The sequence below is a fragment of the Delphinus delphis genome, chromosome 17 (assembly GCF_949987515.2).
Source record: "Delphinus delphis chromosome 17, mDelDel1.2, whole genome shotgun sequence".
Lineage (NCBI taxonomy): Eukaryota > Metazoa > Chordata > Mammalia > Artiodactyla > Delphinidae > Delphinus > Delphinus delphis.
The window spans coordinates 35472016-35496896 of record NC_082699.1 but is presented as its reverse complement, the minus strand read 5'-3'; the positions used below and the strand labels follow the sequence as shown (position 1 = coordinate 35496896).

General features: G+C 37.7%; 1 protein-coding gene across 1 annotated transcript in view; it reads left to right on the top strand.

The window, feature by feature from the left end:
- Positions 1-24881, top strand: part of PIP4P2 (phosphatidylinositol-4,5-bisphosphate 4-phosphatase 2) — an 86472-nt gene that overhangs the window by 3633 nt on the left and 57958 nt on the right. Inside the window, exon 2 of the mRNA XM_060035210.1 lies at positions 19023-19171. Coding sequence (XP_059891193.1) covers positions 19023-19171 — 149 coding nt within the window. The remainder of the gene's footprint in view (positions 1-19022; positions 19172-24881) is intronic.

Below are 24881 nucleotides of genomic sequence, written 5' to 3'. Positions count from 1 at the left end.
AAGACAGACATGGCTCCTCTTCCAGTCTAGTGGGGGATATTGAGACATAAATTACATAATCATTCAAACAAATGCAAAAGTGCAGTGGGGATGAGGACAGTGCTAAAAATATATCCAGCGCCTTGAGAGTATATAATGAAAAGATTTAACCTGGTCAGGAAAGGCTTTCCTGAGACTTGATTTAGCTCTGAATGCTTAGCAGTAGTTAGCTTGGCAAGGAGGGGATTAGAACACTCTAAGCAAAAAGAAAAAAAGTATGTGCAAAAGCCTTTAGCAGGATAGAGTATAGTAAGTACTAGGAACTGAAAGAAAGCCAGTGTGGTCAAAGTAGAAACAGCAATAGGGAAGGTGCTGCAAAATGGGAGTGGAGAGGTTGGTGTGGTTCATATTCTCCAGAGACTCTCCTTAGAACTATGCTTTTTGATATTCAAGTCCTTAGATAGTTTTTCTCTTGAATCTGGGCTGACATTGTGATTGATTTTGGCCTACAGAATAAGATAATAGAGAGCTGAATGACTTCGGAGACTAGGTCACAAGAGGTCTTGCAGCTTTTGCCTTGGTCTCTTATAAAGTACACTCTGAGGAAAGTAACTTATATAAGAATTTGAACATCCTGAGACTGCCATGCTTTGAGGAACCGTTAACTAGCCACCTGCAGAGGCTATATGGAGAGAGGGTTGCCTGACCAGCCCTCAAACATGTGAGTGAAGAAGCCATCTTGGATGCCCATTTGAGCCTTCAGATGACTCCAAGCCAAGCCAAATTCTTACTGCACCTGCATGGCAAATTCTAGGTGATTAACATCCCAACTGAGTCTGAACAATCTACAGAATCATGAAAGCCAATATTAAATTGTTGTTTTAAGCCCTAAGTTTTTGGGTGATTTGTTCTGCAGCAACAGATGACCAGAACAATAAGTATTAATCAGTGCATGCAGGGATGATGGGTCATGTTGAAGAATTTTGCCTTAAGCAAAGGGATGATCTGGTTAGATCTTTTATTATTTTTTAATTACTCTATCTATTGATTAGAGAATGAATTAGAGAAGGGCCAGAGTAGATGAGGATAGATGACTTTGAGTGGCTACTATAATGATTTGGACAAATCTGATAAACTGTGATGATAACTTGGACCCAGGTGGTGGTAGAAGTGGAGAGATATGTAGATGTTAAGAATTACTGAAGAGGGGTTGATGATAGATTGAATGTAGGAATGAGAGGGAGGTGGAAAGGATATTTCCTAGAATTCTGGCTTCTACAACTTGGTGTGATTGCCTTCACTGAGGCAAAACACCAGAAGAAGACTAGGTTTTGAAGAATACAGATCATGAGCTTAGTTTTAGACATGATACATTTAAGGTGCTTTCAAATATCCAAGAAGCGATGTCAGATAAGCAATTGGATTTACAGGTGTAGGGCTAAGAAATGAGATCTGGGCTGAAAATATAAACCTGTGTTATTTACATATTGGTGATAGCCAAATACATGGATCTTGATTTAGAGTTTCCCAAAGCCCCATCAGTGTTCCACGGAATGTGACGAGATAGAACATACATGTGTTAAGATTATTCTCAGTCCTTGGAGTAGCAGAAGCCTTTAGTCCAGTGGCCTCCAGCTCTGAGTAGCTATACAAATATTGTTGTTTTCTCTGTGTACCAAAATGTGAAAAAGTTTGGGAAGCTTTATATGAGACCACTCTGGGAGAAAGAATAACATAAAAGAAGAGAGAGCCTAGGACAAAGCTTTGAGAAACTCCCAAATTTAATGAGCAGTCAGATTAAGAAGAGCCTGCCAAAAGGCTGATAAGTGTCTTCCAGTGAGGTAGGATGAAAGCCAGGGGACTGTAATATCACAGAATCAAGGGGAAGAAAACACTTCGAGAAAGGGGTGGTCAAACATGTCAAAAGCTACAAGAAAGAGCAAATAGATAAGGTCTAAAAAAATGTCATTTGAACTTAGTGCCATGGAGGTTATTAGTGACCTTAGTGAGAGTTTGTTTAGAAGCGGCAACGGGGGTGGGGGTGGGGGTAGTAGTGTGATGAATTGGGAGATTGGGATTGACATATATACCCTAATATGTATAAAATGGATAACTAATAAGAACCTGCTGTGTAAAAAATAAATAAAATAAAATTCAAAAAAAGATGTTTATATTCAAATCCTTTTTAAAGAATTGAAGAACTGTTCATTTCCATCTAATGTAATACTCTAATGCGCATTTATTTTAATTGTAAAATTACCTCAAAGCAACTTAACTTCAATGAAGAGGTTAATATTCCTTTATTCTGAAACACACTTAGATTTCCTATGAAACATAATTGCAGTTTAGAAGGCATTGCCATTTCCTTTTCACCTTGTTTCACTTTAAAAAGTGTGTAAATTCGAAGTTGCTTGAGGAAATGTTTTCAGTGACTAGAAAATAAATTGACTCCTGGTTTGAGAGATGTTATTTAATATGAACTTTTGTACTTCTTAGAAATTGTACAATAAATAAAGTATATTTTTACTGATCCTCTACCTGAAGAAATCGAAAGTTAAAAATGATGCCTTACTTTAAAGTGAGGCAAAGTTTTATTTCACTTGGAACTATGTTCTACACTAGACTAGAGTTTTACTAGGCACTAGAGTGTCCTGGTTCAGGCTGTTATAACAGAATACCATGGACTGGGTGGCTTAAACAGCAAACATTTATTTCTCACAGTTCTGGAGTCTGGGACGTCCAGGATGGAGGTGCCAGCAGATTTGGTGTCTAGTGAGAACGCGTGGGTTGCAGACCCACAACCTCTCCTTGTATCCTAATGTGGCAGAGGAGGGCAAGAGAGCTCTTATGGGTTCTTTTCATAAGAGCACTAGTCTCATTCATGAGGTCTCCACTTTCATGACCTAATTACCTCCCAAAGATCCCGCCTCCTAATGGGGGGTTAGGAGTCAACATATGAATTTTGAGGGGACACAACATTCAGTCCATTGCACTGAGTTAGAGTCCTTGAATCTATTTGGGCGGTCTTTTTTTTTTTTTTTTTTTTTTTTTTTTTTTGCGGTGCGCGGACCTCTCACTGTTGTGGTCTCTCCCGTTGCGGAGCACAGACTCCGGACGCGCAGGCTCAGCGGCCATGGCTCACGGGCCCAGCCACTCCACGGCATGTGGGATCTTCCCGGACCGGGGCACGAACCCGTGTCCCCTGCATCGGCAGGCGGACTCTCAACCACTGCGCCACCAGGGAAGCCCTGGGCAGTCTTTTAAATTTCGGAACCTCCTTGCATCCTTGCAGAGTTTAAGATTGGCTGTGGACCGGCAGGAAGAGATGATGCAGATCCAGGGACCCACACTATATGCACAACCAACTGTAAGATTAAATTAAATTCTCATTTTATCAATATTTGCCAAGGTTTCTGAAACCCACTAGAAACCAGTTTGTCACAATGAGTGGAAATAGATGCAGCATATTTGCGAGCTGCTACCGGAAGCTCCGTGAAGGTCCCAATATGGGTGTGGACCTGCTGTGATACTGAGAAAGTAGGGAAGCTTGATACTGTGCTGTGTGCTAAAGCTGATGCTCCATTTAAGGGAGTTTTTTTTTTTTTTTTCAAAATGGTACTTTTTTGTTTGTTTTTTACTGAAGTACAAATGATTTACAATGTTGTTTCAGGTGTACAGCCAAGTGATTCAGTTATACTATATATATATATAGTCTTTTTAAGATTCTTTTCCATTATAGTTTATTACAAGATATTGAATATAGTTCCCTGTGCTGTACAGTAGATACTTGTTGTACAAAATTGTTCTTGAATCAAAATCTCCTTCAGTGAGACCACATCCTTATGAAGGGAAAATAGAGCCCAAACGTTGCTGAAGTATATCTGCTTCCAGTTTTCCAATATTATGGCAAGCCCATTTCCTATTATAATCCTTTTCTGTTATTCAGCAGGCATCAAGCTCTATGATTCTTTTATTCTATTTTATAATACCCACATTTTTCCTGGCTCTACCAAACATCTTTAAAACATTAATCAAGAAATGTTTCATTCAGTCAGTTATCATTTCAAATATTTGAGCACCTGTTACACTGTTCCAGATGCTAGGGAGCTTACATTTCAGTGAGAGATACACTTGGTAAGGATTATAACTCCAGAGAGTGAAGAGAATAAAGCAGGGCATGAGGATAGAGTAAATGGTGGTGTGGGGAGTATTTCAGGTAGTGTGTTCAGGAAAGATATCTCAAAGATGACAATTGCTCAGAGACGTGAAAAATGAGTTGGAATCAGCTGTTGGAAGATTTAGGGGAGGCGTGTGTCAGGCAGCTGGAACAACAGGCACAAAACATGCTGTTATAAAACAAGGAGGACAGTTGTTTAGAGTGTGGTGACTTAGGGGAGTGTGGTAGAAGAAGTTAGAGGACTAGACTAGGAAGTCCAGGAGAGCTTTGTCAACTGAAAAAATGCACAATGTGAGAGTTATGAGTTAAGTTTTATTTGGGGCAAAATGAGAAATATAGGCTGGGAGACAGCCCCTCAGATACCTCTGAGGAACTGTTCCAAAGAGGTAAGGTGGGAGGTCAGTATATATGTGATTTTAGTGAAAGGGGTACATGCAATCAAGCACACATTTTGGCAGAAGGTTGCTGCTAGTCATGAGGAGCAGATGTCTCCTTTAATGATTTTAGTGCTTTTCTAGATATGAGAAGATGCAAAAAATTGGGCTCATAATATCTTCTCCTGGAAAATACCTAACTCTCTGAAGGCCTGTTCTGCCAGTTTTTCCCGAGGAACATAGTGCCTCATTCCTGATCTCTGCCGTGAACTCCTTTCAGGGTGTGTTGAAGGTCAGCAACTGCAGTGGCTAGTACTTCATCCTTGTAGAGGCAGATGGTGGGTGACAAGTTTTATGGCAGCTTTGTAAGCCACCATCAGAAATGGGATTGTGTGCGGAGGATAATGGGAGGCCATGAAGGGCTTGGAGCAGACGAGAGACACGAGATATTAAATGTTTTACATTTAAGTAGATCATCCTGGTTGGTGTTTGGAGAATGAATTATTGGGTGAAAAATGATAAGAGGCTAATAAGACATGAAACTAATCAGGAGGCTGTTACAGTGGAATAGGCAAGAGGTAATGTTGTTCTGAGCCAGGGTATAGGTGATGGAAGCAGTGAAATGTGGTTAGATTCAGGACATATTTTATGCATAGAGCAGAAGGACTTGCTGATGGATTGAATCAGTGGAAAGAAAGGAATCACAAATCTCAAAAATGACCTAAACAGCTAGGTAAAAAATTGCACTTTTTTCTAAAATGGGCAAACAGAAGGAGTTGGGTGTGTGTTGCGGGGGTGGTGAGGAGAAGGACAGTGGAAATAAATATTTTGTTTCAGACAAGTGGAGTTTGAAATACCTTTAGTCATCATTCAATTGGAAATGTCCAGTATGCAATTGGATGTGCAAGTCTGGAGTCTGGGGAGAGATCAGGCCTGAGGAGTACATTTCATTCAACAATTATTTATTATATGTATGGTAATACTTCACTGTAGTGGGCGATGATGCTTTCGGCTTCTCATTTATTTCCAAGGATTCTTCAAACTCTTTTCAGGAATGTCAAACTTCTAGGACAGAGCATTCTGTAAAAATCTTGCAAGATTTGCCAGATGCATACAGATGTTAGCTAGATAGCTCAGATGTTAGAGAGGAGAGTTAGCAGGACGGATGTTCATAACTATATTTGAAGGCAGTAAGCTACTGTCTGCGAAGTGATCAATGGAAATGCTAATCCTTCCACTTTGGGGAAAAGCAGACAACCCTGAGTACAGCTTTACACTCAGCTGTTATGAGTTCCATTTTTATAAGGATGAAGAGATATTGCATAACCTGAGAATGACAACCCTTTAATGGTTCTTAAAAGGGAACACATTCTGCCTGCTATTCTTTCAAGAGAACTTCCATACTTTTTTTTGGTGGATTGAGTAGGGAGTGCATCAGAGTTTGTTTTGCTTTGGCACTTTTCTAGATTTTTTTTCCTTTCCCTGGTTGCTGTTATAAAGTGAACTTCTTTTTCTTTGTAAGAATAAAAATAAATATGTGAAAAAGAAGTGAAAAGTGTATCTCCTCTTCCTGGTCTTCATGTGTTTCTCAAGCATTATATAACTAAATCCCTGTATAGTCTCAGAAATGATCTGCCACCAGGTGTAGTTTGGCCTGGGGGACCTGACACTTGAATTCTTTCTGCCAGTTACTAGCTGTTGACCTCAGAGTAGTTACTTTACATCTCTGGGCCTCAGTTTTCCACCTGAGAAGGAATGGTGTAGTGTGTTCCCTTTCGCTTTTATATTCCATAACACAGTTGTTCTTGGTAAGGAATCTGGATACACCTAAGAGAATATATCTGTGACTTTAAAATATAGATGATGATTATCTTTTTTTACCTCATTCTTCTACTTCCAATGTCCCTTTTGTACTTAAATTTCTATTTCTTCCAATACTCTTTTGAAAATTGCAAAGACAGTATTATTGAACATTAAGGAGTGTTACATGGCTCTTTTAAGCATCAGAAGACCAACTAGCGTGCAATAATATTTTCTTCCATAGGAAGTATTTGTATGTGCCACATGACCAGTCAGGGCATTCTATTCAAAGCATGTATTTCTAAAGGCAATGGCAAAATATTTTTTCCTCCTATGCTTTGTCAAGTTGAGATAGTTAAGCTTCACAGATCCATAATATGGATTTAAAACCAGTATACAGGGCTTCCGTGGTGGCGCAGTGGTTGAGAGTCCGCCTGCCGATACAGGGGACGCGGGTTCGTGCCCCGGTCCAGGAAGATCCGACATGCCGCGGAGCGGCTGGGCCCGTGAGCCATGGCCGCTGAGCCTGTGCGTCCGGAGCCTGTGCTCCGCAACGGGAGAGGCCACAACAGTGAGAGGCCCGCGTACAGCAAAAAAAAAAAAAAAAAACAAAACACAGTATACAAGAAAGCCTCTAATAGTTCATCATTTGAACATGTGAAGTTTTAAAGTTTCAGAGATTAAAGTGCTAAGATTCACCATCCAGAGGAACAGCAATACATAGAAGGGATAGTGAGCAGATTTAAAGTAGAAGACTTTCACAGACGCCTGAGTTATTAATCTTAGACCATAGGAATTTCCCAAATAAACATTGATTTTTACTGAGCTGTATGGATTCTGCCAATTAATACAAAGTTATTTATAAGAAAACCATTTTCCAAGTTTACAGAATTCAGGGATCCTGTTTCTCTGTATAGAATGCTTTGCCTTGCTCAACAAAAGTAGTATTTATATTTACTGCCAGTCCCTAATGAGGACATAGGTTATTATTAAAACTATCAGACATGCCTGAACACAAGATGACCTAAGTGAAAGCCATATGGCCTTTTATGACCTAGTCTCAGAAGCCGCATAGCACAGGGAGATCAGCTCGGTGCTTTGTGACCGCCTGGAGGGGTGGGATAGGGAGGGTGGGAGGGAGGGAGACGCAAGCGGGAAGAGATATGGGAATATATGTATATATATAACTGATTCATTTTGTTGTGAAGCTGAAACTAACATACCATTGTGGAGCAATTATACTCCAATAAAGATGTTAAAAAAAAAAAAAGTCAAATATGGTGTCACTTCTGCCATGCTCTATTGGTCCAAACACCTGCACGTAAGGTGAAGGAACATAGACTTCAATTCTAATGGGATGAGTATCAAAGAATTTGCATTTTAAAATTTAATATTTTAAAATCACCAAAATAAGCTGTGATATACCCACAAACTGGAACACTGTGCAGCTGGAAAAGAAATGAGGAAACTCTACGTACCATTGTGGAAAGGTTGCCAAGATATAAAATAAAGTGAAAAAAGCAAGATGAAGAATGAGGAAGGCATATTCCCTTTTTTTTTTTTGCTGTACGCGGGCCTCTTACTGTTGCGGCCTCTCCCGTTGCAGAGCACAGGCTCCGGACGCGCAGGCTCAGCGGCCATGGCTCACGGGCCCAGCCACTCCGCGGCATGTGGGATCTTCCCGGACCGGGGCACGAACCCATGTCTGCTGCATCGGCAGGCGGACTCTCAACCACTGCACCACCAGGGAAGCCCCATATTCCCTTTTTTTGTATGAAAGATGGAGAAAAAAAGAATATGTGTATTACATATTACAAGTATATATTACCTGTACCAGGCTAAAGAAACACTGAAAGGATTAAAAAAATAGTAATTTAAGTGGAAATCTCTGAAGTGGGGCATGGTAGATTGGCACAGAAATTGGAGTAACAATTCTAAGCATATATTTTTTACATTAATATTGATTTTTGAGCCATAGAAATATGTTACTAATAAAAATTTAATGTATCAGAAAGCACTTTGGCCACATTATGTTATTGATCCTTGTAGAGTTTATCCTTGACTAGGACCCTGAACAATGTAACAAATGCTATTTTTTAGACCATGTCCCCACATCTGTCTACAGGTCCTTGCAGTGGAACCTTATATTTCATTGTGTTTGATTTGGTCCATTACTCCCACTTGTCAAGATCTTAATAGGAAGAATCCTGTTTTGATATGGGAAATGTATCACTATGTGTATCTGCTTTTTCCTAAGACCATGCTCATTGCCTCATACCAGTATCATTTATTAGGCACTTCTGGTCTTCTCTAGATGAGGATTTACTTTTTGCTTCCTATGGGTAGATAAGTAGGAAAGGGATTTTAGAAACTGAAACATTCAAATTCTACCCATTCGTCAAAGTCCTTTCTTTCCATGTAATCCTTTCTAATCTCTGTTACTGGACGATATATGTTCCCGAAGCAATATCTCTCAACATTTCTACTATATATTTTAATACTTCTTTGTGGACATGACCTTATCAAGGGAGACAAGGAGGGAGACAGGATTCTTGTATCTTTTATCTGTGAGTCCTACATAGTCTCTTGCACTTGATCTTATATTTCTAGGTACTCAACAAGGATCAGTCGTATGAATGAATGAGTGAGAAAATAAAGAAGGATGCCATCATGGTGATTTTGAAGTCACTTAGAGAGTGAAGGTTTTACAGGTTTACAGAAGAACATGAGAACAAAAGATGGAAGTGATCCAGCAGAGCATGTAGCTGAATCCATTTGTTTCATTAGAAATGCCCACATAGCAAAGGAAGGATCTCCATCACTATACTTCCTGCTGGCTACAATGAGGAACTCTCCTCTTAATGGATTAACTTCTGGATTTTTTTATTAATCGCTATATTTTAAAATAAAATTTAATTGACCCATGTGGTAGAAATATCTAAGCACTAGAATTGAAGGGATTTATTCACTAAATATACTTAAAAAATAAATACTGTTTCTAAGAGGTTCAGTTCACTCCATATATTGTATCTATCTGATTTTGCTTAGATTTATGATGAATATGTCCCAAATTCTAAAATTACTAAACTGGTGACTTTTATCTATAATCTATTAATCGCTAGGTCATTTTTTAAAAAAATGAGTGAAATATTTCAAGATAGAAAAATACTGAGTATAATATAATCATTCATATATCATCATCTAATTCTATCAGACCTTAACATTATGCCATACTGTTTCATATATTGAAGCAAATAAAACATTGCAAATCCAGTTGAACTTTTTCCCTTCCCCATATACTGAGGTAATTTCCCCCCTCATATTTTCTCATCTAAAATGTCTTAAAACAAATTTTGGGTTCAGTTATATTTAAGTATATTTTATAACTGTGATTCATGAATACTTGTAAGCTGCAAGTTATCATTTAGTGTGTATAGTAGGTATATGCAAAGGAGTGTCTTGCTTTCTCTTAGAAAAAGCAAGTCTGTAAGAGTGAAAATGAGCTGTCTAGGAAGAGTGACAGAGTAGGAATCTGTTACCTCCTCTGGCTATGGCAAGAGTTTCTAAATTTCTAGGCAGGTACATTTTTTGCCTTGGAAACAATTTGTTTTTCTGTACTAAAAATTAGTATCTCTATATTTTTCTTGAAACACATGCTTTCTTGGAAGCAATATTGTAAATAAAAAATTAAGAATGGAGCCATGCATATACAAACAATATGATTTCACATAAATCGTGTCAGAAAAAATTGTATTTTTTTCAATAAAAATAAACACAGTAGTTGATAAAATGAGAGAATATGTAACTTATTAACCGCCAATACTGGAAGGAAGTACTAGTACCACAAATGAAATGCACTAGAATGAGGTAAAAATATTGCCTAATGAGAAATAGAAAAGACAGAGCAGAAGTTTTGTTATCTGGGAATTTGTCATTGGCAGGTCACTGGGCATTTCTTGCCAGTATGTCCAGTTATATGGCAGCATTTTGATACAACCCAAATGCCTAAGACCACTAAGGGAGGGAAAAATAGCAGATAAACTACCCATAATGGAATTCAGTACTCATCATCACCAGCTGTATAAGAATACCCAGTTTGTTGTTGCCTTGGGGTCTACCATGGACCCCCATAAGCTCCTACAAGCAATACTAGAGGTACTAGGATGTAGATTGGTATTGGTGCCAAGCTGATTACACGACCAAACTTAATAAGGTATAGCTGTTTTTCTAGAGCTGCAGTTTGGAGAAAGGAGTTAATGGTTAAAATATATAGAAAGATTGCAGTACTTGAATGCTAAATTGTGCTAGAGTGACTTTTCTCTTCCCTCCCCTACACCTCGCTCCTGACACACTGCGCCTTAGTCAGATTTATACGCCCTCTTCTATACTCCCAAAGTCCCGTGTGTGTATATCCTTGTTAGAACACTTACCACACCAAGTTGTACTTGTAGTTTTACTGTCTTTCTACATGTTAAGAATGTGAGCTCTTTGAGCCCTGGGGTATGCCTTCTTCTCCATAGTATCCCTGACATACATCTAGTACAGTACCTGGTACAGAACAGATGCTAAGTACTTGTGACTGAGTGCTAACTAACTCTTGGAAATCCACCATAGAGGGCCTGGCTGGCTGCTGCTTTTTGCCTAACTATAGCTGAAGACCTCTTGACTTCCTCTGGCATCAGAGCTCATAGAGGGGGCTTATATCACATCCCCTCAGTTACAAAACTAGAATTGCCCTGGAGCAGCAGTCAAACTTAGAAAATGAGTGAGTTAAATGAAGATGTGACAGTTATTACCACTCCTACATCTTTCATAGTAGCACTGCCTCTGTAGTCCTTCCAGGGAATGTGGAGCTGCTCTTGGTAGAAGATCCAGGGACCCTCTGTGTGACCCTTCCTACCTTAATCTGTGGGCCAGAGAAACAATTTAGGTATTTGATGGTTGACAAGAATGTCTGTTCCAATAATATATTCAGAAACTGGGAAAATAACTTCAGCGTGGGTACCCAGATTTACTGGACCACTATGGGTGGATCTGGGGCAAGACTCCATCTGTAACCTGATGACCATCTATATAACCTCTCTGACAGGTCGCCCACATTGGAGTTTTGAGTCTTGAGGAATTAGCACCATTTACGAGCCAGTTTCTAGTGATACCTGAAATATCTGGGTATTTTCTTTTTCCCCAGTGAATAGTCACTCTAGTAAATGATCTCAGGTCTTTGGGGGAGACTTGGAGATTTATAATGTATACTTATAGTAGTGTTGCTGGATCATTTGTCAGAGGCATCAACAAACCCTCAATGAAGATGCTCTGGGTCTGTGAATTAGCTTTGTTGGAAACTGGTTGAAAAACTAGGACTCATCACTGTGGCTACTCAAGTCATGTTGCTGGTTTTAAGACCTAGATTTTTCTATCATATATAACCAAGTAACATTTGTGTAGGTTACCCATCCATTTCATTCCTAGGCTTATTTCAATGAGCCACTGCCAAAGGTCCTTATGGATCAAAATTTTCTAATATCCACTATTTCCCATTACATTAAATGTACCCACTTTGTCTTTGACTTTTAAGTGCTGCCATTTGGCCTCTGTTACTCTGGGATTCCATGATCTCTATTGGAGTCATCCTGCACTGTAATGCCTGGCCTATGTAGGAGAGCCACCACAGCAGAATGCTTGTGTTCCCCTAAATAACGTATAAATCAATGCCTTAGTTAAAGGCATATCTTCTGGGTCCTCTCAGGGGATGTAGTGGGGTGTGGGATGCAGATTTCGTATGATAAACTCACTCTAACATTCCTGACTCCTTAAACCTTTGATTGCTTCTTCTGCATCATGCTAGGGATGTTTTGACATTTCAACCTCATTGAATGTAAGGCCAAGTCTCATCAAACCAACAAGTAAACTGATAGAGCCACTTCCAGATTTAAAACAAACATTGAAACCAGAACATTTGTCAAGTACACCAGGATTATTAAATTTGGCTCAACTCAGTGTTATATTCCATCCTCTTTGCTTTAACCCCCATAAGATTCATTCCCACACATATTCTCCAGGTTTCTGACAATATATATTATCAAAACATTGCAATTCTCTTGATGTATTAGTTGCTTCTTTCTGAGTCACACTTTGTACTTGTCCTCCTAAGGCTTGTTGAGATTTCATCCTAGTTTATGGGTCTTGAGGCAATAAGGGGTTTGATGATGGGTCTTAAGGAAAATGGTCATTTCCTTGTAAGACAACTACTTCAGGTGAGGTTATTACAGTTTTCCATTAAAAGGAGGCTCATATTCTCAGATAGAAGAAGAAATGTTGTGCTCCACTCACAGGGGAGGCTCAGAGTGACTCAGGAGTGTAAGATTCTCAGCTCTGTTTGGGTACAACTAGATGGCCCCATTCCAAGTTTCAGAGTTCCACTTCTTTGCAATCAGTGTCCTAAGTTTCACATGGCAGACTTGGTAAGGCTGTGGGTTTCCCTGACCTTATAATTTAGCTATCTATACAAATAAATTTTGTATTTGATTTTCAGCAATATAAGCCCTGTGACAATTATAAATAAGCAATATTTTTAGGGCTGCAATAGAAGTTCTCTGACCATGACTTGTGCTGAGAGTTTAAAGACCTGAGATTCTCATTTTACCCCATATCACAATCCACACAGTAATTATTACTGCCATAATGGTCAAGTAAAGGCGCCTCAAATATCACAATCATCTATAGGAGATAATCTGATTCACCAGGATGCCACTGCATGCCATCAATCACTACCATACTATGTCTCACTGGTAAAGGAGCTCAGCACTGCATTCAAGCCCAAGGCATGACCAACCCATTTCTCCAATCCCATTTTTGAGGGTCTGTTTCCTGGGATTACACCTGGTATGAGTTTTATAACAGTTAGGACCTGAAGATAGAAACCAAACAATATAATATAACAGAAAGAATTAATTTGGTATAAAGTTGTTAAGTAGGTAACTAAAAGGTAAAGATATTACTCTAACATCAAATAGGTATTAAATGCAGGAAGCAGCTATTACCTCTAGGGTGGTGAGAACAAAGGGAAGAGATTGGAATTATTAAAATTTAGTAATTTAGAGGAACATAACTGAAACATGACTTCTCAGAGGCACCAGCCCACTGGTGGTGATGTCTCTGAGCCCTTGAGAAAGATTTTGTACACCTGGAGAAAGGGCTACAAGTCCCTTCTTCCTCCTTCAACCTTGCAGGTTCTGTTTATCACCTCCTATTAACAAAACATAACCTGCAGCCAGCTGACAAAGAAAAAATGTGGTTTGGAGAGTTTTAGCACCAGCATGACAAAGCATAGAAGGGTGGATTTGGAGCTGAGAGTCAGTAGCCTAATAGCTGGCACATTTACCTTCCAAACTGACTTTAGCCAGATGGATCCTTATGAGGGTATAATGGTTCTAGAAGAATCCAAGAGTCTCCTGGAATAGTTTTATTTCTTTGGTTTCAGAGAGGGGAGGAACAGAAGGTGGTCTCCCCTTTCTCTGTGTTGAACTGGACTGGAGAGATTTTACACAGGAAGTAGATATCCCATAGCAGCGAAGTGCAACCTGTCCCTAACCATACTCTCCACAAAAATCCTATGGAGGAGAAAAAGCCAGAGCTTTCCTCACAGGCTGGTCCTTTATACTTTTCTTGCTCATCCTATAATCATAGTGTTCTAAATGATCTCTCTTTTTAATCTGATGTCATTTTTCAACTTTGGTACATCTTTGTCAAGGGCCAGGACTGCATATAAGACTGTATTAGTGAAGTAAGTGAATTAAACTGGAAAATATTGTCACTGCAGAGATTTATAAAGGAATAACTGAGATAATAAAGATCAGAGCTATCCAGCAAAACATTTGCAACCTTTAAAATGCTATATCTGGGTATATCTGGTAAAAAATGAAGTATGGATTATTACACCAGCATGAATTAGCAGGAAAGAGGAGCTTTTGGGCATAAAATAGATAAATTAAGTTGATGTTTATGATGGGAAAGTGTAATTTGATCACTTGTGGATTTATAGAATAATAATGGTTCCTTTTGAGTGTTTTAAGGAAGACCATTATGTATGCCTTGTGATCTATGTTATTTTGTCTTGTCTCTTTTACGAATCTCAGTTTTACTGTGAATTTTTTTTTCCTTTTTTTGCGGTACTCGGGCCTCTCACTGTTGTGGCCTCTCCCGTTGCGGAGCACAGGCTCCGGACGCGCAGGCTCAGCGGCCATTGTTCATGAGCCCAGCCGCTCCGCGGCATGTGGGATCTACCCGGACCGGGGCACGAACCCGTGTCCCCTGCATCGGCAGGCAGACTCTCAACCACTGCGCCACCAGGGAAGCCCTGTGAACTTTTTATCATGAACTAATTCTTTCTTCATATTATGTTCTAATTTTCATTTTCCCTGACTCTTCTTTCTCCTCCTCCTAATCCCCTTTAACTCAGATCTGATTCTTGTCTAAGTATTTGTGCAGAATCCCCATTAGTCCTTACATCTTTTCCCTATATTAAATCATTATTCATTAAGAGAGGCAGCTGTCATTATGGAGTGACCTCTGGGAGAAGAGTCAGCTCTTGGCTTTGCTGAAGTGCTATATAAAAGTCTACTAAGAAGTCAGAATCCCTGGTCTTCAGTTTACTCTTCCATAAAATGAAGAAATTAGACTAAATACTAGACTAAGATTGCTTGAATTTCTAACACTGTATAATTCTGGAACTTTGAGGGGGTTTTTCAGGTTTGAGGACTACTAGTCTAACAAATACTGCTCACTTGGAGAAAAAAGATTTTTCACTTAGGCAAACCCCATAGAGAAAATTATCATTGTTTAAATAACAAGTAAGACTCTTCCAAAATGAAGAACTTTTGTGACTCTTAATATCCAATGATCCCAAGTTCTGAGATTACAGTGGACTTTTTATCCAGGGCAGAAATTTAAAATAGGTATAATAGTGGTGATCTGTTGACTGTTTTAAAGTGAAAAGAGACAAAATGAACAATCTAAGTTGTTAATCATTGCAGGTTTACTGACAGTGAAATAAATTTCTGTAATTACAAGTCCTTTACAAGAGGAGATGGAGTTGTAGGTCAAGGTTTCCTTGGGATAAAAGTACAAGAAATATCTCTAAATCAGTTTAGTGCTAAAGTAATTAATGGACAGAAAATTGAAATTATATGCCTGAAAGCGCTGTTTAGTGGAGCAGTTAGGCTGCAACATCTGTTATTCTATTGATCTCTTGGATGATTGTACTTATCTGGTGGGCCAGGACAGTGTCCCCTGTCCACTTCCCTCTCTCAGTGCATGATTTGGAGAGGGTATTCTATATATAGAAGAGAGCCTTTTTTTCAGTCATGCTGTACTCCCCTGCTAGGACCCTAGCTCCTCTCCAAGGAGAGTAGTGGTAATATACTTAGTATCATTTTCCCAGGAGAAATAGATGAGCCTGATAAATTTCAGTGATTCAGTTATTCATTCATTTATTCATCCATCATCCATTCAATAAATATTTAGTGAGCACCTATCATAGACCAAGCACTTATAACAAGTGCTGTATCAGTCCTGAACAAGCCAAACATGACCTTGGCCTCATGGAGCTTATAGTCTTTCCCATTTTAGACTTCTAATCCTCACTCATTCTTTCCCCCTCCTTCCACTTCCCAAGCCTCCAGAAGATTCTGGCATATTTTTGTCATTGAAAGCTTTTCTTTTTTTACAGGTTAAAAATTATATAGTACAAATCTTAAAGGAAAAGTTCACAGGGTCTTGTTGGTTCTGATACACTTCAAATGTATCAGAACCAAAAAAGATAAACCGTTGAAATCTTTAGGAGATTCCACTGAACAAAACTTTTGCCTGTTGGAGTGCATGGGTTTTACCATCCTTATATGTAGCTGCAATGTGTGGCCTCTTCCCCTCACCCTCAATACCCTTGTTTTCTTTGTGAAATTATCTTGCCTTTAAATTTCTTTTCTATCACACTATGTAAGGTGGAAACCTGGAATTAATGGGAGACCTACTTTATGTTACTTTATAACTCAAGGAAAAGGCAAAAGAAGAAACTTTTATTAATAATGCTATTGCTAATAATTATTTTTAAAAAATTATTATTACACACCAGGCAGTGTGTCTTGAATTTCTAGTGAGGTGTGTATGCTTTTTCCCAGAACAATACCTTCTTTACCAAGATCTGATAAAATAATCTGCAAGTTGCACAGGCTCAAATGTATTTTGACACATTGATCCTTTAACCTGTTTTTTCTTCTTGATTAATACATTACAGGTCATTCTGCATCAACCTTAAATTCTTTCAAGGATTTAAAACTATTTTTTTGTTTGTTTTTTGAATTTTATTTATTATTTTTTATACAGCACGTTCTTATTACTTATCTGTTTTATACATATTAGTGTACATATGTCAATCCCAGTCTCCCAATTCATCCCACCCCCACCACCCTTGGTGTCCATACATTTGTTCTCTACATCTGTGTCTCTATTTCTGCCTTGCAAACTGGTTCACCTGTACCATTTTTCTAGATTCCACATATATGCGTTAATATACGGTATTTGTTTTTCTCTTTCTGACTTACTTCACTCTGTATGACAGGCTCTATGGCCGTTCCATGTCTCTATAAATGACTCAATTTCGTTCCTTTTTATGGCTGAGTAATATTCCATCATATATATGTATCACATCTTCTTTATCCATTCATCTGTTGATGGGCATTTAGGTTGCTTCCATGACCTGGCTATTGTAAATAGTGCTGCAATGAGCATTGGGGTGCATGTGTCTTTTTGAATTATGGTTTTCTCTGGGTATATGCCCAGTAGTGGGATTGCTGGGTCATATGGTAATTCTATTTTTAGTTTTTTAAGGAACCTCCATACTGTTCTCTATAGTGGCTGTATCAATTTACATTCCCACCAACAGTGCAAGAGGGTTCCCTTTTCTCCACACCCTCTCCAGCATTTATTGTTTGTAGATTTTCTGATGATGCCCATTCTAACTGGTGTGAGGTGATACCTCATTGTAGTTTTGATTTGCATTTCTCTAATAATTAGTGATGTTGAGCAGCTTTTCGTGTACCTAATTTATAGTTTTATAAATTATAAAACTATTTTTATAATTTAGACATCTATAGCTTCTTTATAAATTCAGTGTTTGACAGTGTTCTGGTATAAGACTTCCAGGGATGTGTGCATATTGTCATTTCAATGTGACCTCTTTCAGAGCCTTGGCTGCTGCAGAAATTTGGTTTATTATGAATATTTGAATGGATAACACTTGTTGTTAATTCTTTGCAAGTCTAAAAAATCTACCTGATATACCCTAAGGATGCCAGGTGGTAATATGCGGATTTTAAACATACCATAATGTGCTGTGCTCTAACTCATTTCAGACTATCATAGAGTTCAGAATCTAATCCAGTGGATAGAAAAATCTCTATTTCAAAAATAGCTCTTTTCATGATTAGTTATTGTTATTGTATTTTATAGTGTCACAGTAGCCCCTTGAACTATCAGTTCTCTTTAGTGGGGATTCAATCATGTGTTGAGGCGTAGCCTTTTCTAGATGGGCTATGACAAAATCTTACCTTGAAAGGGGCTCCTATTCCTATAATTAAGATAGCTACAAAATTAGGCTAGGCAGTCCCCTTTAGAAATCCCATTCTGGAATAGTATATCTAGATTCTTTTTCTCTAACTTTTGTAACAAATATATACTTCTGGTATATGAACACAATTCTGAAACTGAGCTTCTACCCTCTACCCAATCAGTCGACTTAAGGACTCTCAAAAAGCAGTGTGTGTGTGTGTGTGTGTGTGTGTGTGTGTGTGTGTGTGTGTGTATCTTTGTATTTTCAGAATTTTCAAACATACACAAAAGTAGTAAGAGCAAAATGACCTTCTGTGTCTTTATATTCATAAATATACTCTTGTTGCATCTATTAACCCATCTTTTTCTTGGAGTATTTAAATTAAATCCCAGACAATATATTTTTTACCCATAAATACTTTGATACATTTTCTAGATTTTTAATGTTAGGTGAAAGTTTGAGACAAAAATTGTTAAATTTACTTCATTCTTGTTTTTTCTCTGAAATTAGCATAATTCCATTCTAATTAGAACATGTTCCATGTTGATATGTTTAGTTTTCCTGGGTTCGTTTTTGTCTCTCCTTGACTGCCACCAAAACCCTATTTTGTTCTTGTCATACTCAACAGTTATTATACTGCTTCTAGTATAAACAGAGCACGACAACTACACAATTTATGTATCTGTATATATGTAAGTGATTTTAAAGCTTTGTCTTCATTGACTATTTCTATTTCTTGGGAGTCAGATCATTAGTGTAAGATTTTTACTTTTAGGCATAAATTATCATCTTCCTATTACAAACTCTATGAATTTGCACATAGAAATGGAGTGAATATTTCGAGTATAGGTTAATAAAAGGTGTAAACCTAGGCAGGTGTGATTTGGATTTTAGGAGCTAAGAATTATTCTATTTCACAATATAGTCCTATATGTGTTTCTGCTCTGAAACTATATTATGTTGGCCAGCTTTAAAAACATAAAGAACAGGAGAATTTTGATAGTTTTCCTTCTTTACTTCTATTGCTTATTTGCTCAAACCAGCCGTAATATCTCTGAGACTCTGATTCAGTGGCTAATCTTTTTAGCGGAACTCCCACCTCCGTATACAGCCATTGCCAGTCCAGATGCCAGTGGTATTCCAGTAATAAACTGCCGCGTGTGCCAATCTCTCATCAATTTGGATGGCAAGCTTCACCAGCATGTGGTTAAGTGCACGGTTTGCAATGAAGCTACGGTAAGTGGAGATTTTCATTAATAAAAGCAGAAATTATTATCTGACATCTCCCTAAAAAAGTACTCCAATAATGTTACTTACAAGTAGATGTGGGCTGGATACCGAAACGGCCATTTTTTTATCCTTTCTTCCCTCTGGCTATTTCTCTTTTATCATACAAGGATGCCTCCAGGTGTTTAAAGCTAACTCCATTATGAAAATTTCATGAGGAATTTAAATGTAATGCCATTTGGCTCTTTTCTTTCTAAAATGAGACTGACCATGGACAGTCATTTACAATTATCTTCAGTGTCTATCCACATCTCAACGAAATCCATTCTGATTATCACTAAAATGAAATATACTGAACTTCACTACAAATGTGGACTTTGTACTTATTATGTGGAAAATTATTTAAACTTGTTTTACGTCTGTAGGATGTTGATATAATTTTTCTGGGCTTTCGTGATTGTGCATTTATTATTGGCATTTGTGTCGAAGTGTTTATTAACAGCTTGGTATCTTATTCCATTTATTTGATATTAATTCAGTGAAATATTCAAAAAAACTTGAAAGACATTTTTTTACTGAACTTTGGGAAGAGCAACTAAATTTTAAGTAAGATTTTTACAGTTTTAAGTAATAAACTGGTATAAAGAGTATACTGCTTAAATTAAACATATTTCTACTTTCATGGTTAGGCTTTATTTTTAAAATTTCAATCTGTCTCAAAATTTGAAATTAAATATTAATTTAATTTTTGGTATTTGTAGTTTTTCCTCTTTAGAAAAAGCCTAAAAAAAAGTCAGCCAATGATTATTGTATCTCTAAGAACCCTGAAAGATGAATACTGGGGGCTTTATAATATGTTTTATGGAAAAGTCATAAGCTAAAACCTTAAGTCATGAAGCAATATATATCATTGTAAATACTTTTTCTATAAGGGACATCTTTTAGAGAACTTTATTGTGTAAATAGATGATACCTACAAAACTAGCTATTTTCTTTTTCAGTTGAACACTTAAATAGTAAATTTAATTAATATCAACTTCCTTAATGCTCCTTTTAGAGTTGGCAAGCAAATAAGAATTGTTAGACACAAATAACAATTTAAAAAAATAAAAGTGTCTTAAAGGCTTCCTTGGATTTGGCACTAGTGTTGAATTTTTTCACCTCTTACTTTACCCATACAAACTTTGTTCTTTAATGAGAAGAAAGAAAGGAGATTTAAAGCTTTATATTTACAGGTGGAAGTAAACAGAACAGAGTAGGTCAATTATGAAAGAATCTCAAAGTCACTATGGATTTAACCAGCAGCCTCAAGCTGGTTACTTAGAAGTGATGAGTTCATATAGGGTCAATAAAATTTGGCTACAAATAAGCTAGCTACTTTTGGACATAAAGAAAATTGTGCTGAAATTTTTATATCATTACTATCCCTGTTAAGTAAAGAAATGTAAATAATTGTGAATATTCTAGAGAATATGAATAGTATTTAATCAGATTGCCTTGTATGGAATTAGTAACATTACAAGGGAAGAAAAAAATTGAAAAAAAAAAGCCTTTGAGGAATGCTGTAACATATGACCTGCTAATGTTTACAGTGTAATGTGATCTTAAATTTATGAATGAAGAGGTTAGGCAACTGGCAGCTTCTCTGGAGAAATTCTATGTTGAAAAGAACAGATATAATAGACAGATATAGTGGACCAGGGCCCAAGAGAACAGTTCTCTTATGTTCACTATCACTGTTTCCTACTCAATTTAACTGGTTATTCATTCTCCTCATGTCACCTAAAACAGGATGTCAGTGTATCTATTCTCTTGGGTAGCCACTTTTAACAGGAACTGGACATTCCTGTGGAGATTGAAAGAAATAAAACATAACAAAACAAAAAAATCAAGGTTAATAAAAGTCCTTTTTACTTCAGTAGATAGAATTAAGAAGGGAAGTAAGGTGTGTGTTGTGTGTTGTGTGTGTGTGTGTGTGTGTGTGTCTGTGTGTGTGTGTCTGTATATGAGAGAGAGGAAGAATATGGACAAACTTTAGCAACACTTGGAGGACACAGAATTTAAGGTTAAAAGGAGAAGCAATATCTATGACTAGTTAATGGAAAATTTGAGAAGTCCTGGAGAAAGAGTGGAGCTAGTTGGCTGCATACTTGATTGAGTCTGAGATTTGGAGACTAATAGACTGGGGTTTGAATCTGCCACTTAGTAGCTATATATCCTTGGGGACTTCTCTAAACTGTGGTTCTTCATGCAAAGAGGTGTAATAGTAATAATACCTACCTCTTAGGGTTGCTGTTGGGATTACAGAGGTAAAGTGCCCAGCACAGTTCCTGGAACATGTAAGCTTATTTTGCCAAGTAAGACTATTAAAACTTATGCATATGAACAATGTCATCTCCCCTGCTGCCCCCCCACCCCAGCTCCACCGTTTTACTGTAGACCAGACATGACATGGTGTGGACTGGCATTGAGGACCAGTGCTTGAAATCTTCTATTTCAATCATCTTGTTTTACAAATGAGAGAACTGAGGTCTAGAAGTATGGTGGGAATAAAATACAGGCTACCTCAGAGACATTACAAGTTCAGTTCCAGACTACTTCAATAAAGCAAATATTGCAATAAAGCAAGTCACACAAATTTTTTGGTTTCCAGTGCAATAAAAGTTATGTTTACACTATTCTGTTAGTGTGCAATAGCATTATGTCTAAAAAAAGGATATATCTTAATTAAAAAATACTTTATTGCTAAAAAATGCTAACCATCATCTGAGCCTTCAGCAAGTCATAATCCTTTTGCTGGTGAAGCATCTTGACTCCCTTTTGATGGCTGCTGACTGATCATGGAGGTGGTTGCTGAAGGTTAGGGTGTCTGTGGTAATTACTGAAAATAAGACAACAGTGAAGTTCGCTGCATCAGTCAATTCTTCCTTTCATGAACCATTTCTCTGTAACACACAATGCAGTTTGGTAGCATTTTACCCACAGTAGAACTTCTTGCAAAATTGGAGTCGATCCTTTCAAACCCTGTGGCTGCTTTATCAACTAAATTTATGTAATATTCTAAATACTTTGTTGTCGTTTTAACAATCTTCACAGCATCTTCACCAGGAATAGATTACATGTCAAGAAACCAACTTTCTTTGCTTATCCATAAAAAGCAACTCCTTATCCATTAAAGTTTTATCATAAGATTGCAGCAATTCAGTCACATCTTCAGGTTCCACTTATAATTCTAGTTCTCCTGCTATTTCCACCACTTCTGCATTTTCTTCCTCCGCTGAAATTGAACACCTCAAAGTCATCCATGAGGGTTAGAATCAACTTCTTCAAACTCCTGTTAATTTTGGTATTTTGACTTCTTCCCATGAATCACGAATGTTCTTAATGCCTCTAGAATGGTGAATCCTTTCCAGAAGGTTTTCAGTTTACTTCGCACAGATCTATCAGAGGGATCACTATCTATGGCAGACTTATGAAATCTATTTCGTAAAAAATGAAACCTGAAAGTCAAAATTACTCCTTGATCCATGGGCTGCAGAATGAGTGTTGTGTTAGCAGGCGTGAAAACATTAATTTCATTGTATATCTCCATAAGAGCTCTTGGGTCACCAGATGCATTATCAATGAGCAGTAATATTTTGAAAGGAATTTTTTTTTCTCAGTGGTAGGTCTCAACAGTGGCCTTAAAATGCTCAGTAAACCATATTGTAAACAGATGTGCTGTCATCCAGACTTTGTTTCTCTATTTATAGTGTAGTGGCAGAGTAGTTTAGCATAATTCTTTAAGGGCCCTAGGATTTTCAGAATGGTAAATGAGCATTAGCTTCAACTTAAAGTCACCAGCTGCATCAGCCTGACAAGAGAGTCAGCCTGTCCTTTGAAGCTTTGAAGCCAGACATTGACTTCTCCTCTTTAATTATGAAGGTCCTAGATGGCATTTTCTTCCACTAAAAGGCTTTTCATCTACATTGAAAATATTTAGTGTAGCCACTTTTCTTAATTAGCTTAGCTAGATTTTCTGAATAACTTGCTGCAGCTTCAACATCCGAACTTGCATTTTTTTTAATTGAAGTATAGTTGATTTACAATGTTGTGTTAGTTTCAGGTGTACAGCAAAGTGATTCATATGTATACACACACACACACACACACGCATATATATATATTCCTTTTCAGATTCATTTACCTTATAGGTTATTACAAAATATTGAATATAGTTCCCTGTGCTATATAGTTGGTCCTTGTTGGTTATCTATTTTATGATTAGTATGTATGTGTATGTTAATCCCAAACTCCTAATTTATCCCTCATCCCCGCTTCTACTTTGGAAACCATAAGTTTGTTTTCTATGTCTGTGGGTCTAATTATATTTTGCATATAAGTCCTTTTTTTTTAGATTCCACATATAAGCAATATTATATGCTATGGGTCTTTGTCTGACTTATTCACTTTAGTATGATAATCTCTAGGGCCATCCATGTTGCTGCAACTGGCATTATTTCATTCTTTTTAATGGCTGAGTAACATTCCATTCCAATATACCACATCTTCTTTATCCATTCATGTGTCATCTGATGGACAATTAGATTACTTCCATGTCTTGGCTGTTGTAAATAGTGCTGAAATGAACATTGGGGTGCATGTATCTTTCCAAATTATGGTTTTCTCTGGATATATGCCCAGGGGTGGGATTGCAGGATCATGTGGTAGCTCTACTTTTAGTTTTGAGGGAATCTCCGTACTGTTCTCCATAGTGGGTGCACCAATTTACATTCCCATTAACAGTGTAGGAGGGTTTTTTCTCTACACCCTCTCCAGGATTTATTATTTGTAGTCTTTTTTTTTTTTTTTTTTTTTTTTTTTTGCGGTACGCAGGCCTCTCACTGTTGTGGCCTCTCCCGTTGTGGAGCAACAGGCTCCGGACGCGCAGGCTCAGCAGCCATGGCTCATGGGCACAGCCACTCCACGGCATGTGGGATCTTCCTGGACTGGGGCACGAACTCGTGTCCCCTGCATCGGCAGGTGGACTCTCAACCACTGCACCATCAGGGAAGCCCTATTTGTAGTCTTTTTGATGATGGCCATTCTGACATGTGTGGGGTGATATCTCATTGTAATTTTGACTTGCATTTCTCTAATAATTAGTGATGTTGAGCATCTTTTCATGTGCCTCTTGGCCATCTGTATGTCTTTTGTGGAGAAATGTCTATTTAGGTCTTCTGCCCATTTCTTGATTGGGTTGTTTGTTTTTTGATATTGAGCTGCATGAGTTGTTTGTAAATTTTGGAAACAAATCCCTTGTCTGTTGCATCATTTGCAAATATTTTCTCCCATTCTGTGGGTTGTCTTTTAATTTTGTCTATGATTTCCTTTGCTGTGCAAAAGCTTTTAAGTTTAATTAGGTCCCATTTGTTTATTTTTGTTTTTATTTCCATTATTCTAAGAGTCGGCTCAGAAAAGATATTGCTGCAATTTATGTCAGAGTGTTCTGCCTATGTTTTCCTCTAAGAGTTTTATAGTATCTGTTGTTACATTGAGGTCTTTAATCCATTTTGAGTTTATTTTTCTGTATGGTGTTAAAGAATGTCCTAATTTCATTTTCTTTACATGTAGCCGTCCAGTTTTCCAAGCACCATTTATTGAAGAGAAGTCTTTCCTCTGTTGTATAGTCTTGCCTCCTTTGTTATAGATTAATTGACCATAGGTGCATGGGTTTATT